General features: G+C 32.4%; 2 protein-coding genes across 2 annotated transcripts in view; one reads left to right on the top strand and one right to left on the bottom strand.

Annotated features, from left to right (window-relative positions):
* LOC106108752 (RNA polymerase-associated protein Rtf1-like) overlaps nt 1-9,066 on the bottom strand; it is a 16,289-nt gene extending 7,223 nt beyond the window's left edge. Inside the window, exons 1-12 of the mRNA XM_013290012.1 lie at nt 8,904-9,066; nt 8,115-8,232; nt 7,274-7,489; nt 6,913-6,976; nt 6,345-6,464; nt 5,763-5,953; nt 4,908-5,000; nt 3,823-4,001; nt 2,950-3,061; nt 2,295-2,415; nt 1,683-1,788; nt 797-928 (exon numbers count right to left, since the gene is read on the bottom strand). Of these exons, the coding sequence (XP_013145466.1) occupies nt 797-928; nt 1,683-1,788; nt 2,295-2,415; nt 2,950-3,061; nt 3,823-4,001; nt 4,908-5,000; nt 5,763-5,953; nt 6,345-6,464; nt 6,913-6,976; nt 7,274-7,489; nt 8,115-8,232; nt 8,904-8,972 (1,521 nt within the window). The 5' untranslated portion in view covers nt 8,973-9,066. The remainder of the gene's footprint in view (nt 1-796; nt 929-1,682; nt 1,789-2,294; nt 2,416-2,949; nt 3,062-3,822; nt 4,002-4,907; nt 5,001-5,762; nt 5,954-6,344; nt 6,465-6,912; nt 6,977-7,273; nt 7,490-8,114; nt 8,233-8,903) is intronic.
* Nucleotides 9,067-9,327: 261 nt separating this feature from the next.
* On the top strand, nt 9,328-12,406 carry LOC106108800 (transcription factor MafK). The gene is made up of 4 exons (XM_013290075.1): nt 9,328-9,592; nt 10,062-10,180; nt 10,772-10,874; nt 12,007-12,406. The coding sequence occupies exons 1-4, from the start codon at nt 9,548-9,550 to the stop codon at nt 12,151-12,153; spliced, it is 414 nt and encodes a 137-aa protein (XP_013145529.1). The 5' UTR covers nt 9,328-9,547; the 3' UTR covers nt 12,154-12,406.
* Nucleotides 12,407-18,161: the final 5,755 nt, after the last annotated feature.

The raw sequence follows: 18,161 nt of genomic DNA, 5'->3' as shown, positions 1-18,161 counted from the left end.
AAGGAAGCAAGGTTATGGTAACGGTAATTTTGACATTTGCAATTCAGAATTTGACAAATGTAAACAATAACAAAGTTTCTATAATTTCATGCGGATAGCCCCACGGGAACAGCTAGTAATAAATGTCAAAATGACATGGCATGAAGTCAATCCATGGCAACCTTGCTTCCTTGATGTTGGCAGCAACTTATGGTCTCTTTCACACATTAGAGTTTTTATACAAAATATTTACTCCTAAATTCAATGACGTGAAAATATAAAGCCTAAACCGTAACGTAAGTGTAGGCCTTTTTATTAAAGAAAGAATTATTCAAAAATATGCTGTAATTGCTGACATCTTAGGCAACAAAGAAGTGTGTGTTTACGAATTATTATAATAGTATAGAGGTATAGTTGACAGTGGTAGAGCCCGCTTTTACATCTTCGCACTGTAGGGCTCGCCCCCAACTATACCACGACCACACAGAAGACAGGCGTGAAGTGGAAGCAATTCCGCGTACAGTCTGATGAGTGTGGTGCCGGAGGTCTAATTTTAGTCCCTTTCCCTTTCCACCCTTTTCTTAAGAGGGAAGGATGGGAAGGAAAAGTAGATTTGACGGTACAGGAGATACATAGAAAGGGGAAATGTTCTCTTTATGTGCGTCTCCTCCGTCAATGAAGGGTAGGCAGCGCTGCAATTGCGGATGTCTAGCAGAGGTCGCTTTCCATTTCGGTGGATTCAGGCCGCTTGCTCATTTGCCACCTTATGTTATAAAAAAAGAGAGAAGTTAGAATAAATAATTCTAACAATATTTACCTGATTACTAACAAATTCCAATCTGAACACCCTGTCTTGTGTCCCGTGACGTAATTTTAATCCTTTATTAGTACGAGTATTACCTAAATTGTACACTTTTGCTGTTTCGTATACATCTATTATTTCTGCCACCTGAAATACGAGAGATAAATAACAATAAATATATATATATATGTAGTATAAGGAGGTTATAAAGAGGTTAAATATGTTTCTTTTTAATATGTTTTCTTTTTAATTGATTTCGAATTTTATATTTTGACGTTCGTTTAAAATTAGTTTTAAGTTAAGAGTCGGAGAAAAAAGAGGAACGACGATGTAACAAGATGTGTTTTTTTTGTAAAATTGTGTAAATATTAAAAATAGCGATAGTTAACGAGTTTATTTTTATTTGATCGAGCCACAACCCCACATATATAAATAAATATAAATAAATGACATCTATACATCTATACATGTAGATACTATACATACACTATAAAGAGGAAAGATTTATATTTTTGTATGAAATAACTCAAAAACTGGGCTTATTTTAATAATAATTTCACCATTAGAATATACATAGGAATGTACACACATAAATACATACAAACATACATACATAGAAAGGTTTATGTGAATAACATAGACTATGTATTTAGCAATATTTTGTTTATTATTATTTTAATTTCACGCGGACGAACTCGCAAACAACAACTAGTCCTAAATGTAGGTTAATTTAATCTACATTATATAGAGAAATATACAGAGATTTATAATTTAAAAAACACTAAATTCTATTTTGTATTAAATAAGTCGATCTCTTTTACTCCTATTGCCTTATCTTTTGTCTCACTCAAACGAAACGTAAAAAAAAATAATTAACATAAATTACAAAATATCAACTCACCCTGTATACAGGATTTCCGTTATTATTTCCGATACCGATGCGCACAAAACACCCTGTGACCACACGAGCGAAGAACGGCAAATGAACTAGTCTTTCTAACTTAAACCTGAAAATAACGGTAAAAACCTTATGTAGCTTTAAAGAATATGACAATTTTGTATTTTATTACATTAAATTTCTGTTTTTAGATAGAATGGGCTCTAACAATGGTAGCCCGCTTTAACATCTTAACACTGCAGGGTCAGCACGCCCCCACCAATACCACACAGACAGGCGTGAAGTGGAAGCAATTCCGCGTACAGTCTGATGAGTGTGGTACCGGAGACTTAATTTTAGTCCCTTTCCCTTTTCATCCCTTACTTAAGTGGATTTATGGTAGAGGAGACGCATAGGAAGGGGAAATATCCTCTTTATATGCGTCTCCGTCAATGAAGGGTAGGCAGCGCTGCAATTGCGGATGTTTATGAGACGTCCCTTTCTATTTCAGTGGATTCAGGTTGCTTGCTCGTTTATCATATTATGTTATAAAAAAAAGTTCGGAAACGAATTTATACAACACTAACGAGTTAAACGTGTCTCGGAAACCGGATATAAGTTATACAATTGTATTACCTGCTTAACCTAAGTTTATTGATCTGATCTCTTGTATCCGCATATTTGATTTCCACTTCCTCTCTCTTCTTCTCTTCTTCTTCTCCGCCTGAGGATGAAGAGCTGCTGGAACTGCGACGACCTGGAGAAACATATTTATAGTTATTAGATTTATCATAAGATTTAATTATTTTCAATACATTAGAAAGTGATCTAATTTTTTTAATAATTCTTTGTTAGACTTGAACACACGAATATGTTAGTTAAAATTTCAATCTTATTTACTGTTTGTAATTAATTGCCGTTTTTCTAAGTACTTGACAATTTTATTCAATAAATTAAAAAATATATAAAATCAAACATTTAAAAAACAAGCAGAGTTTTTACAAAGTATTCAAATTTTACATTTCTAAAACGTAACAAAATGTGAATACAGTTTTCCTTTCGTAAGGTTTAGAAGTACCTAGTAATAGACAACTTATTTGATTGTTACTGTCGCTTTAAACTCAGAGCAAGTAAGACTCAAGTTACGCGCCAATCTATCCATACTTGTAGTGACATTGACAGCTGTCAGCTAGGGACGTGACGTTTATGCAGATAACCTAGAGTTGCAACGCTACAGCACGGTACTAATTTTGTTCCTAACACTAGTTAGTTTACAAACTGACGTAATTACCTTGTGATTTGTTATCTTCGGAGTCAGAGCCGGAATCATCGGAATAAATATCCGAAGCCTTTAACTTGACGCTCTGTTTACTTGTACCGCCAATTATTTCCGCATCCGCATCCTGGAGTATAAGAAAATGTAAAATTTATAATATCTATACTATTATAATAAAGCGTAAACACACACTTCTTTGTTGCCTAAGATGTCAGCAATTACACCATATTTTTGAATAATTCTTTCTTTAATAAAAAGCCCTACACTTACGTCACGCTTTAGGCTATATATTTTTACGGTATTAAACTTAGGGTGTAAATATTTTGGATAAAAACCCTAATGTGGGAAGAGACCATAAGTTGCTGCCAACATCAAGGAAGCCAGATTGTCAACATGTCGTTTTGACATTTGTAATTGATAATTTGACAAATGTAAACAATAAAATTTTCATAATTTCATGCGGATGAAGTCGCACGGGACCAGCTAGTCTACAATATAATGGTTCTTACTGAAAAAATACTTCTCAAGCCCCATTGAAGTCAGGAACCATATGCTTTATAACTAAAATCTATATTAACTTAATTTCAGATTTTTGAATAACTAGAATTACAAACATAACAAGTTTCAAATAACAGACAACATTTTATTTCTTTCATACATCATTTTTATATACCTCTAACGGTTTAGGCGTCATAAGCCGAGAAATGTTAAATAGCTTTCGCCCGCGACTCTGTCGGCGTGAAATTAAAATATTAATAAAATAAGTAGCCTTTGTATTCTTCCATTCTATCCTCTACATCTGTACCAAATATCATTAATCCATTCAGCAGTTTAGGGTACAAACTCTAACAAACATCCATGTAAACTTTAAATTTCCCCACATCTTACATCGTCATCATCTTTGTCCTTCTCCTCTTCCAGTCTCTTCCTCTGCTTGTGTTCAGTCCTGGTCGCCTTGGCGTCTCTCTGCGCGCGCAGCGCCGCCATCGCGTTCTGGCGGCGGTCGTCCACGTTGCGCTTCCGCCCCTCGGACTTCGCCCCGAACAGCGGAGATGCGGAACGAGATTCTGAAATAACATATCTATTGTCTACAGCCTGAAAACCAGCTCCGGCTTAGGTCATGAGGTCCACGCTGAGCCTGCAGCCCATTGTTGTCGATTTAACTTTTTTTTATTTAGCTCATAAGAAACTGTTTTTGTGACAACAATAAAAGTATTTTTTTATTTTTTTTTAAATTCATTTTCTTGTCATCAAAAAGATTAATAAAAATGCGAAAATCTAGATAGATGGATGTTTGTTAGAGTTTGTAGCCTAAACGGCTGAACGGATCTGGATGAAATTTGGCATAGATGTAGAGGATAGTCTGGAAGAACACATAGGCTACTCACTTTTGTTTATTTTTTAATTCCACGCGGACGGAGTCGCTAGACAACTAGTTATCACATAAAATATAGCCTATGTTACTCACAGATAAATTACCTTTCTAACGGTGAAGGAATTTTTAGAATTGACCCAGTAGTTTTTGTGTTATTTCAATACATACAAAAATACAAATCTTTCCTCTTTATAATATTAGTATAGATGTTACTAGAAATTCAAATATCTATACTAATATAAAAAGGAAACATTCGTATTTTTTGTATTTTCATATGTATTTGATTCACACAAAAACTACTTCTACGATTTTTAAAATTCTTTCACCATTAGAAAGGCAATTTATCTGTAAAATAGACTGTATTTTTATTATTTTTTTTTAATTTTACGCAGGCGATATCGCGAGCAACAGCTAGTACTAATATAAAGAGGAAAGAATTGTATTTTTGTATGTATTATAATAACTCAAAAACAAAGTATTACAAATTTAAAAAATAAAAGTTATTTATAATTCACAACACTGATTGTGTCAGAAAATACTAACTATAACTAAGAAATAAGAGCATAAAATAATAAAAAATCAACATTTAAAAGTTTACCATTATCTTTCTGGTCATCCATTATTTCTCCAGGACTTTGCTCCATACTTTCGTTCTCTTTCTCCATTTCCTTTGGCTGTTCTGATTCAGATTCTAAAAAAAACATAATAAATCACTAAATATTAAGTTATTTCAATAAGTTAGCCGTATTCTAGAATGACATTTAAACATTTAAAAGTGTGTTGAATAATACCATGTTTAAACTCAAAATTACATTTATATTCTCACATCTGCTAGATTGTAAATACCCATACAATAACATACTTGACATAATAACAAGCAATAATGGGTGGCACTAAATTTGACAATTGATATACAGAACCTCGATAAGTTAAAGTCCAAGGGAAACACAAAATATTTTAAGTTATAGAGGTTTTAAGTTATCAAGGGTTTATGTTATAGAGGCTTTGGGCTCTGCTCTTTGTTGGGAAGGGAACATATTATTTTTTGAAGTTATAGAGGCTTTTATGTTATCGAGGTTCTACTGTAGTACCTTTCAGAGAAAGCACCTCAACCTTACCACTGATTTCAAAAATTCTTACATCATCAAAAAAGTAAGTTATCACTAAGTAACATAGACTATTTTTTTTTATAATTATTTTTAAATTCAAGCAGGCGAAGTCGCGAGCAAATACTAGTATTTAATGACTTCAGAGTTTACGAGTACAAATTAATGAGATATAATCATATATAATTAACTAGACCGTAACATTGTCTATGAAATAAAAAAAAATTGCATTTTAAATTAGTTATTTTTTCTTTTTTTTTTTTAATTAGACGCGGGCTAATTCGAACAGTTAGTCTTTAAATGCCTTAGATTACAGTATAACAGTGTCAGTGTATTGTATTACTAACCTCTCCTCTCCACTCTGTCCATTCTCTCCCTCTCCTCTGCGGTCCTCTCCCGCTCAGTCTCCCGCGGCGCTTCTCTCTTCTGCGCTCGTCTCCTCCTCCTTGCGTCCCTGCGGCGCGCCAGCTCGGCGGGGGAGGCGCCGCGCTCCGCCGCAGTGCGCTTCGCTAAACGGAGTTTCCGTTCTATCTCCCATCTATAGATAATCGGTCAGATGAAGAGAACTATTTTACTAGTATAATTATTTATGTTTATTATCTTTTTAAAGTTATTTTTGTCTCCGTCTGGCTGGCTTTTATATATATTATTAGCTAGACGGGATTCCCCCGGCAGGGGTGACCAGACGGCTGAGGGTATGGTTAAAGAGAGAGAAAACGGACAATTCAAGTTGTGTCCAGAATTGTCCGCTGAATAACAGAAGATTATTATTAATTATAAACGTTAAAAAAATATAATAAGTTAAGACTTAAATTACTCACTAATTAACTAATAAACTAGAAAAACTACAAAAAATATTCAGTAGTTTAATAGTTAACTCAAAAACTACTGAATATATTTGAGTAGTTTTTGAGTTAATATATTCATACCTTGTCTTCATAAGATCTCTCCTCTCAATACGTTTGAATATCTCTTGTTCCCTCTCTTTCTCGGACATGGCGGCCAGACGCGCTCTGTCCTCTTCATCTCCCATTAAATTCTCATCATAACTGAAAAATATCACAATTTACATAAACCTAAATCAAACAAGAACATCCTACTATTATTATAAATGCGAATGTTTGGATGGATGGATGTTTGTTAAGAGTTTGTATCTTAACTGAGGATTTTAAAAAATGGTAAAAACCACAGCCCTATGTTATTTAGTGATAATAATGGTGAAATAATTTTTGAATTCGGCCTAATACAAAAATACAAATCTTTCCTTTTCACAATCTTACTAATATCATAAATACGAAAGTTTAGATGGATGGATGTTTGTTACAATTTGTAGCCTAAACTGCCAAAGGGATATCAATGAAATTTGGCATAGTTGTAGATATGGCATAGGCTACTTGGTTTTTTTTATTACCACACGGACGGAGTCGCGGGCATAAGCTAGTATTAGTATAAATTAAACCATTTTAAATACTTAGTTCTAGTAAAGTTCAATCTCACCCATCATCAAATTCCTCTTCAGAGTCTATTGAATCATTGTCTGATGAATGTGAGGATACTTCACCTGGAAATAAACATTATTATATGAAAAATACATTTCAATATTGCGAAATAAACAGTTTACAATTTACGTAAAGAACTAAATCAAACTATCTTACTAATATAAATGCAAAAGTTTAAAATGGATGGATGTTTGTTACTATGTAGATCCAAAGCTACTTAACATATGCACTAACTCACAGAACATAGTCTGCAACTCATAGACTACTAAGTTTTTTTTACTTCCGCACCAATAAAGTTGCTGGTTATAAACAGAAGTTTTATCAAAGAACAATTTAATAGTAGAGATTCAAAAACCCACCTTCTTCAGGTTCACTGTAAGTATCTTTTTTCTTAACCGATCCAACACTATCAATACTCTTTCTGGTTTCAACCTTTTTCGGTTCCGGTTTCTTTTTGACCTCATCCATGTGATCCGATGAGGACTTCCTCGCAGGTCTCGGTGGATCTTTCTTTTTAGAAGTATCACTTCTTGCATCACTCTCCGATTCAGAGTTTGACGATGAAGATGATTTGCCTGAAAGGTAAAAGTTTGTTACATTAATTTAAAACTGTACTGTTGCTAGCATGGTATGGACATGTAATCCGAGACGATGGGGACATAAACTAGAAAGTGTTAAGATGGCATGTGACTACAAAGGTAGAAGACCACAGAAAGCATGGATGGATGTGAAAGAGAGTATGGAAGAACAGCACATACTGTGCCAATCCTATGTAGGGACAGGGGCAAGTAGATGGTCATATTAATACTTTCACTGCCTACTAGTATTTGCAAGAAATCCATCACACTTCTCTCTCCCACTCTTTATTAATAAGGAAATGATGGGAAAAGAATCTTAAATGATCTAAAAATGTAAACATTCTCTAATTTATCTTCTCTGTCCAATTGGCAATACATTTAAACATGGTAATGCAAATTTAGTGTAGTAGTTACATCACAGGACTCCATCTAGACAGATTAAAAAAGCAAAAGTGAGTAAACCTATATGTTCTTCCAGACTATTCCCTACATGTATACCAAATATCATCAAAATCCATTCAACTCTTAAGGCTACAAACTCCTAATAAACATCCATCCATCTAAACTTTTATATTAATATTGTATTTATGTATGTAACTCAAGTTTTTAATTAATATATTACCATCTTTTTTGTCATCATCATCCCAGTCAGATTCACTGTCTGATGATTTATTATTTGATTTTGATTGTGGTGGAGACTCTCCTGGTTTCTTTTTCTTCTTTGCCAGATTTAAGAATTGCTACAACAAAATGTCTATGGTCAGTTACTATGTTACATAATAGACAATACCAAGACATTGATAATTTTGGGCTTTAGAATAATCTATTACTACATTGTATAAATATGATGTAACATTATTTTTGAAAAAACTTTAATCTAGTGAAAATTTGTCTATGGTCTTTCTCTATTCTAAAGTAAAGTAAAGTAATGGAAAGAAAGAGTCGATAATTTTAAAAAGAAAAGGATTAGGTAACTCAATGTTCGTTACAAAGTTTGAATTTAATACATACGATAAAAACGTATAACTCAATACAGATAAAACGAAAGTTTATGTTAAGTATTTTTTAACGTTTTGGGAGGCAAAATATACCTATTTGTAATAGAATTTAACGTTATTAAGTTTGGAAAGTGGCTTTCTTCGAATTTTGCATGAGTCATACCCAAAGTAGCCATTACAAAACCAAGCTTTGTAGAAAAACATGACAATAGTGAAAACGTTAAATTATGTTTACAAGTCAAAACATATTTTTTTTTCTTAAATATCTGAAGTAATTGCGCACTAAGCGTAATTATAGCATCAGGCTATTGATCTTGGCCTAAATACGCAGGTGAAATAGAATAGGAATGTCTACAAAAAGCTGTCTTGAAAACAACTTATAACCTAGGAATTGTATAACAGATATTACTTACAGAGTCCAAATCTGAGCAATCGCTGCTTGAATCAGAATCTATCAAAGGCTTATTCTTCCTTTTAGCCATTTGTGAACACTATATCTATAAAGAACGATAAAAGATTTTTTTCTTTACGCTACGAAGTTGTCCGTCAATCGCTACACACAAAATGTTTTTTTTTTACAATCATTGAGAGAATCGCATTCTTGAAATTTCAGTTTGGATATTCGTCCAACATCAAAATAGTAAGGAATTTTCGCCGGTTAATTAAAAATATTAATATACCATATTGAATAAATGTAAAATAAAGAATTAAAAAAATACAAAATTCTAATGTTTCTATAGCGTGTTCCAATAAAACATCGCAATAAAAATTATATTTCTTAAAACCAGTTCTGTGTGACGCTGTCTGCTGTCATATGTGCTGTTTGTCATCATCTGTCACTGTTGTTATTTTCTTTTTATCTTAAAGTGAAAATTACTGCAAGAAAGGAAAAGATCTAAAGAGATAAACATTGCTCGTGAACATTAAAAATACATGTTTAATTACTTGTGCTTCATACTTATGGTAGATTTAAATATTCTATATATCTCTTCGTTGCGATAAAAAAATTGTATACGTCGTAACGGGTGCTCCGTTACTTTGCCAATAAAACCTTATTATGCCTCATGATTTAAAGGAACTGGGTGTAAGGAAAGCTATAATGGTAAGTACACTATTATGAAACTATACAAATATGCTAATTCTTAAGCTAAAATAATTGAACATGTTATCAAGTACAGAAAATTTCTAGAAACTACATACGATTGAAGAATCTGATAAAAAATCTTCAGTTTACTATCTTCACACTTTAATAGATGTATAAACCGATGCACTCTCATCATTTTTCACTATTAACAAAACATAAATACATAAAAAGCTATTAAAACAAAACAAAACACAAGTGTATTTTTTTTATAAGATAAGGCAAACAAGCGAAACATGATCAACACCAATAGAGAAACTGCAGATTGCTTGTCTTTGAGGAAATTACTTCTAAATCTATATTAAACCCAGATTGCCTTGTTTGTTAAATAATCACTAAAATTCTTGGTGGGAATTATAAAAACCTACACTGGTATGTTTAAATAACTTGGTAAACTCTTGAATAATACAATCAATTAAAAAATTTCCAGGCTCCCTTGTCCCCGACACCCTGCGCAGAGATCAGTGATGATGAACTTGTCTCCATCTCTGTGCGAGATCTAAACCGACAGCTTAAGATGAGAGGATTGACACGAGATCAAATTGTAAGGTAAATGGACTTCTTTATTTATATACTAGCTTAATGCCCCCGACTCTGTCCGCGTGGAATTAAATAACAAAAGAGAATAGCTTATGTGTTCTTCCAAACTGTCATCTACATCTACACCAAATTTCATTGAAATCTGTTTAGCTGTTTAGGCTACAAACTCCAACAAACATCCATCCATCCATCCAAACTTTCGTATTTATAATATTAGTATGATTAGTATCTTGATGGCCATTTTATTTATCTGTTGTATTATTTTGTTTATGTGTATGTTTTTCTATGAGAAACAATATACTGTTTTATTAATACAACCTTTCGACCCGCTTCTCCAAACACATGTAAATAAAAAAAACAAAAGTATGTCTATGTATTCTAGACCAGTGATTCTCAGCCACTGTGCTACCGCACTTTTATTAGCTTGTAATTCATCCCTTAATAAACATTTAGTTGTTATTGTATATATTGGTTTATTTCGTATATTATAAATTCTTTGTGTGCCATCAAGAAGGGATGACTGAGATGACGGATGACAGAGTTTTTTGGAAGACGAAAACCCGGTGCATCAACCCTAAGGAGAAGTGTTATTATTTTCAGAATGAAACAAAGACGTAGAACTCTCAAGAACCGAGGTTATGCAGCCTCGTGTCGTATCAAACGAATAGAACAGAAAGATGAACTGGAAACGGAAAAAAGTCAAGTAAGTTCTATGACCGATCTTTTATAGCTTTGACCGCGACACCGTCCTTGTAGAATTAAAATGAAACAAAAGTGAGTAGTCTATGTAATCTTCCAGACTATCCTCTACGACAAAGTTTAAAATCTGTTCAGCTGTTTAGGCTACAAACTCTAACATCAATCTGAACTTTCGCATTTAAAGTATTACAGCAGTAACTGAACTAATTTTGATGAATTAGGTTTCATTTATCAACAGACTAGCTGTTCCCATGCGACTTCATCTGCATAAAATTATAAAAATTTCATTTTATTGTTCACATTTGTCAAATTGACAATTGCAAATTTTAAAATGACATGATGACAACCTTGCTTCCTTGATGTTGGCAGCAACTTATGGTCTCTTTCCCACATTAGGGTTTTTATCTAAAATATTTACCCTTTAAGTTTAATGACGTGAAATTATATAGCCTAAAGCATGTCGCAAGTGTAGGGCTTTTTATTAAAAAAAGAATTATTCAAAAATATGCTGTAATTAACATCTTAGGCAACAAAGAAGTGTGTGTTTACGCTTTATTATAATAGTATAGATAGACATAAGGTTAGTATAATCAAGACTGAATTCAAATCCCACTTGCTATAGCTGTTTTTTTTTCATACTTGAGTATGTTTTATATTTTACCAAATATCTACTTAAATAAGAAAAGTTTTTTCACATTAGAGTTTAATTTAAAAATTTAGAAATTTGCTTTTTGTTACGTATTGGGAGTATTGAAAGATAGCTTGCTTAGCACAGACTGTTTATTTAAGTAGCTGTCACATAGACGGCGGCACAGCCGCCAGTTCGGAAACACGTACAATACACAACACTTTTCAAATGCACATAATAGATGGCGCTTATCTTAAACCATAATAGTACTATTTTGCCCAGATTTCTATTACTAAAACTTATTTTTTTAATGTTTTAGAGTGTTTTAAATTAAGAAAATATTAACATTACAATTTTTTTAGTGTAAACAGAAGAAATGTAAAATTTTAAAATCTTAGTTTTAAAATGAAGCTAACAGATGGCGCTGTTTAATCTATTAGTGTACAATTTTTTAGTGTTTTTAAATTAATGTTAAGTTATTTGAATAACAAATAGTGTGTTTTTTTAGGAATGGCATGATATGGAAGCTATGCAAGAAGAGAATACTAGAATCCGTGATGAAATAGAAGCTTTAAGAAGTAAATATGATGCGTTGAAGAGATTTGCTTTGATGAAAAGTATCCCTTTACCACCAGAATTGGAAATGTTGCCATAAATATAAGGAAAATACGAAAAAATGCATTTATATAAGGTTTGGTAGATAAGTTATTTACAATAATGATGAGTTCAAACTTTTAAAGACACATGTATATGTGCAATTTTGTAGATTTTTGAATAATTTGTTTTTGAATGTTTTTTCGGATTTTACCAGTACTATAAGACAAAATAGGGAGATTTTTTAATACAATTATAATTAAATATAGTTCAGTAAATAGAATTTAAGTTAATTTTGGGTGTCAAGGTTATATAGTATTTTTATTTGTACACTAGCTGTTCCTCTGCGACTTTATCCGCAAATTATGAAAATTTTATTTTAGCGTTTGTGAAATTGTCAATAGCAAATGTCAAAATGACATGACATGACAAACCTTAGCAATCTTTCTTAATTTTGGCAGCAACTTATGGTCTCTTTCCCACATTAGGGTTTTTATCCAAAATATTAACCCCCTAAGTTTAATATCGTGAAAATATATAGCTTAAAGCATAACATCAGTGTAGGGCTTTTTATTAAAGAAGGATTATTCAAAAATATGGTGTAATTGTTGACATCTTAGGCAACAAAGAAGTGTGTGTTTACGCTTTATTATAATAGTATAGATATACATTATACAAAAGTGGTTTCCAATTTTTTCTTTATAAGGGTTGGTTTAAGGGATTTGTGTGGCATAAGCAGAATTATTTTTAAGAATAAATGGGATGTTAATAAATAAAATTTATTTCTAAGATGTTCAAAATGTTCTCTCTTAACTGTACATATAAAATGTTTTGAAATTTGCCTCTGCTTGATTAGTATGACAAAGATGTTTTTATTTACCGGATATTCCCAAAATTACCATAACTACGTAGTTTTATTTCAATAAAATGTTATAAATACAATATGTATTGTAATGATTTTGAATTTTGTATTAACATGCCTTTAACACTAAATAAATTATATTTACTATATTAATGTTTTATTGCTTAAAAAAAAATTATAGCCCATCTTACTCACCGACAACGTAGCTTTGTATTGGTGTAAGAATTTTTGATATCGGCCCAGTTGTGAGTTATTTCAAAACATATAAAAATAAATCAAAAACCCTCATAATATTAGTATAGATGTGTTTGGGAAGATCCTATATGTTACCTAAATCAGGTAATTATTAAATATCTGTGTTTCTAATAGTGAGTATATTAAAAGAAATCGTCTAAATATATTCAAAAGGCCTCTGATAAAAGAAAATGCAAAAGGCCTTGATTTATTTAAAGTTTATAAATAATTTATTAGAATCGTATTCAAGGACAAAAGCTTCGTACAACCAAAAGCACTCTGTCCATTCCTTTTTATAATAGGGTCACCATGGTTTCATTTTAGTTTGGGACAAATTTAAAAATAAAAGTATTTACAGTTGAATTAAATAGAAATATAATAACAAACTACAATTTTACCTACGATGTTCAGATTAATTAAAAACAAACATGTTTATAATGTAGACATAATCATTGTCAGTCAGTGAAATGTGTTAATAAATTCCTAAATTTAGAAATCACTGTTTTTTTTTCTTTTTAAATATGTCTACAATTTTTATATTGTTACAAAATAATAGAAACGGAAGTAGTAGTGGGGGGTAGTATTATAAAAGTCTTTGCAAGGAGCGAGGCGCTCTCAGTCGCTTAGTGGCTGTCGCTTAGACAGTTGCACTCAGTCGCTTAGATGTCACTCAGTCGCTTAGTGGCTGTCGCTTAGACAGTTGCACTCAGTCGCTAACAAGCTCTCTAGCCGTCAGTACCTCAGTTGCTTCAGGAGCTCAGTAGCTCGGTACATTTCTAATCGTCGCCACGGAACGTTCGATATCTTTTACGTTGTTGCCTTAATGTATTCGTTTTATAATAATTCACCAGTATTGCTCATATTACCGCTCGACTGTCATATTTTTTTTAAAAGTCATTCATATCGAAATTTATAACAATATATTATTAAACAGTTTTTCTTTTTAAATATGTCTTATCATTGTTGTTAAGTATTTTGGAATTTGACACCTATAATATTAACTTAGAAAAAACAAATATATCAACATTGTTTTGAAGACTCAAAGGAAACAATGTAATTTTTAAGAGTTCTTTATATTAAGAAATAATTTCTTTGCTTCTAAAAAAAAATTGTCCTAAAGATAAGATTAATGGTCACCCTAATATTTAAGTTTTCGCAAGTCGATAATTGTGTTTGGAGATCCCCGGGGTAAAGAGGGATCTCGCGGAGGTAAACGGGAATTATTTTACTTACGGATTTCGTACTGATTCTGCCTTTTTTTTAACTGATTGATGAAACTTACTTGTAAAGTAAAATAAGGGATTTAAATTCAAACAAAGATATTTGATCCGTTAAAAGAATTTGTTGTCGTGGTTACTTTAGTAAACATTATTAGACAACTTATTTAATTGATACTGTCGCTTTTAACTCAGAGCAATACTTCTCGCCAGACTCAGGTTGCGCGCCAAATCTATCCATACTTGTAGTGACATTGACAGCTAGGGACGTGACGTTTATGCCGATAATCTAGAGTTGCGCCAATTCTATATACATAAATTAGGGTTGTAACGGAAGCGGATACGGATACGGAGGGCTTGCACCTTTGCAGATGCGGAGGTTAACGGAAGCCGAAGCGGAGGTCAATAATAAAATATAAATGCGCGCGAGCAGCATAAACGATACTTTACCGCCCCACTCGCTTTAAAGACGTAAATTAACCGCTATTATAACTCCGCATAAGTTATAAGCGGTAGCGGAATTAATATTTCTTGTGGAAGTTCCGCACTTGCGGATGCCTAAGAGGAGTTCCGTTACAACCCTAACCTAAATAGGGTCTTTTTACATAACCGGTGCCCTATGGTTTCATCGATAAAAAAGCAAGGAATTTCGAAATATTATGAGTAAACTTTGGAACAATACTTTCTTAAAAGTTTTCAAATGTAGATAACATATAAAACGTTTTACGTCAGCTGGTATAAAGTTTGCGCGGGAAAAATCATGGAATCCATAAAATTTGTTTTAATCTTGAGAGACTCGTAAAAATTAAGGCAAAAAAGATCTTCTTTCTTAACTTTTTGTAATGTATCTTTAAATTGTTAGAGAAAGTTTTCGTTGGTTGATTTACATTTTGTTTTGAATTACGTATTCACGTTATCTTTATTGTTAGTGACGTAAATTTTTTATTAAATAATTTAGATGTGATTGAAATATGTAAATACTAGCTTTCGCCCGTGATTTCGTTCGCGTGGAATTAAAAACCAAAAATGATCAGCCTATGTGTTCTTCCAGACTATCCTCAGCCGTTTAGACTACAAACTCTAACAAACATCCATCTATCTAAACTTTCGCATTTATAATATTAGTATTGTAAATATAAATGTTATCTTAATTAAAACTAGTAGTTTCTCGCGACTTCGTCCGCGTGAAATTAAAAACAATAAAAATATAACCTATGCTACTCAGTGATAACGTAGCTTTTATTTGGTTAGGTTTTTAAATGGTACAGATTTTTTTGAATACGCTGAGTAGTTTCTTAGTTATTTCAATAGATACAAAAACTACAAATCTTTCCTCTTTATAATATCAGCATAGATTAAAAAATATTGCAATGTTATTTGAATTTTAACACCGACTTTCGATTCCTGTGAAGTAATACCTACTGCCGGTTTCTACAGACATATATTATAAAAAAAGTTACTGTCAATTTAGAATGTTTAAAAAAAATAAAAGTGATAATTCTATCTTTTCACTTTTTAACCTCAAGTTCGTTAGCGATCTGGTTGTTCGAAATTCAAACTATAACTTTGTTAGGCTGATTGTGCGGCATTTCTCGTACAATCGAAAAGAAAAAAAAACATTCCTTTTTTAAATATTTTGATTAGGTGAATGTTTAGAATAAGAAATGATGTTTGTTTTAAATTAATTAACAATAATATAACAAAACAATAGATTTGTAGCCTCATAAATTGAAAATATTGGTTATTCAAATGTTGGCAACATTTTCTTGGTATTGCTAATGTCTATTGGCTTCGATCATCTGGCTATTCCCGCTGCTATTGCCCAATCTCTTTAAAAAAAAAACTAGATATAGTCGGACAGTCGCTGCTTGCTCGTTTATCATTAAAAAGTATTTTTTTAAAAGAAGAAAATTTTCATAATTACCGCGTTCATCCGTCAAACGGAAAGTCGAGAGGGAGGTTGATAATTATTATCCGGCGACATCTTAATTTCGTTAAATTGAAACTTTTTACAGATTTTACAGATTCTAATTTTAGGTCTTTTTAATGTTTTCAACGCATGAGGTCTTTTTATAATAATAATAATAATAATAATTTATTTAATTCATGTAACAGAATATTACACATATGATATTTACAGGAACACTACATAATATATTACATTACACACACACATATAACGAAAAAGGAGAAACTAAAATTAAAACGATCTAGGGGACCCGATGCCGGCTACGCGCATATGTACGCGCCGCCAGTGCCCCATGATCGGGCAGTAATTAAAATATAATATAATAAATTAATATTATTATTTTATATTACAAGTATGAGTAAATTTTAAAATTGCTGTAAATTCGTAACATTGATTATACACAGGCGATACTGAACATGTTAAAACACGATTTATCTCAGGTAAATATACTCAACTTTAATATAAATCAAGTGAAGGGTTCAAATGTAGGGGTATAATTAAAGGAGGGTTGCATCATTAATTTGCGGCTACCGTGTCCGGAGTTATAGCCTGTTAGCCCTTTAGACAGTATCCTGTGGTTTTGCTTACTAACAATAAAACAAGAATCAACCTAAAAAACTAACTACTCTTTGACGATATATACTCTATATGTATCCTCCAACTACTCTATGACAATATAGAGTAGAGCACAAAAGTAATGACATTAGTGTTTAAATCAACTATAACAATACAGGTCTAGAAATGATGAACGGCTCAACTAAAGTAACAGTGCTAGTGCCCGCTTTTACATCTTAGCACTGCAGGGCTGGCACCCCGGTGTAATACCACGACCACACAGAAGACAAGCGTGAAATGGAAGCAATTCCGTGTTTTCTCCCCGGAGGCCTAATTTAAGTCTTTTTCTCTTTACCACCCTTTTCTTATAAGGAGAGGATGGGAAGAGGAAGTGGATTTGACGGAGGAGGAGATACATAGGAAGGGGAAATATCCTCTTTATGTGCGTCTCCTCCTCTGTCTGATAAGGGTAGGCAACGCATCTGCAATTGCGGATGTCTATGGGCAGCGGTCGCTTCGCCATGTTGGCGGATCAGGTGGCTTGTTCGTTTGCCACCTTATGTTATGAAAAAAAGTAGCAACTTACAGTTCGATACCATTCAAAGCTACGTCATCAGTGATTAACATGGGCTACATTTTTCTTATTTTTTAATGTCACGCAGACGAAGTCGCGGGCGAAAGCTAATGTATAATATAGTAAAACGCTGATAATTTTAAAGGCTTTTCATGTGATGTAAATAAACATATCGTATCAGCATTGGATATGTGAAACCGGGGCAAGTCGCTAGTTTAATTACGTAGAAAAAAGTAATATTTTAAAGTCTTCAAATCTTTTTATTCAGACAATATTTTCATAATTACAATGTTAATTTATCAAATGCTAAAAAGGTTCTTGATAAAAATCATTCACAGATTACAGTCTTGACTAATGTGTTTACTTTTTGTTTCTTTTTCCTGTTTTTTTAAATATATTCAGTTAAAATATTTTAATTCCTTCCATATAAGTTTACTAAAATTAGTTGTTGCTCGCGACTACATTCGCATGCAATTAAACAAAATATAGTCTATCCACAGAGAAATTACCTTTCTAACGGTGAAAAATTTAAAATCGGCCCAGTGAATGAGTTATTTCAATACTTACACAAATAGATTTTTACATAGATATTTAACAGTGGTAGAGCCGCTTTAACATCTTCGCACGAATGGGTCGGCTCGCCCGGTGTACCACGACC

Source organism: Papilio polytes, unplaced genomic scaffold (assembly GCF_000836215.1).
Source record: "Papilio polytes unplaced genomic scaffold, Ppol_1.0 DF821400.1, whole genome shotgun sequence".
Lineage (NCBI taxonomy): Eukaryota > Metazoa > Arthropoda > Insecta > Lepidoptera > Papilionidae > Papilio > Papilio polytes.
This window is presented reverse-complemented; position numbering and strand designations above follow the sequence as displayed.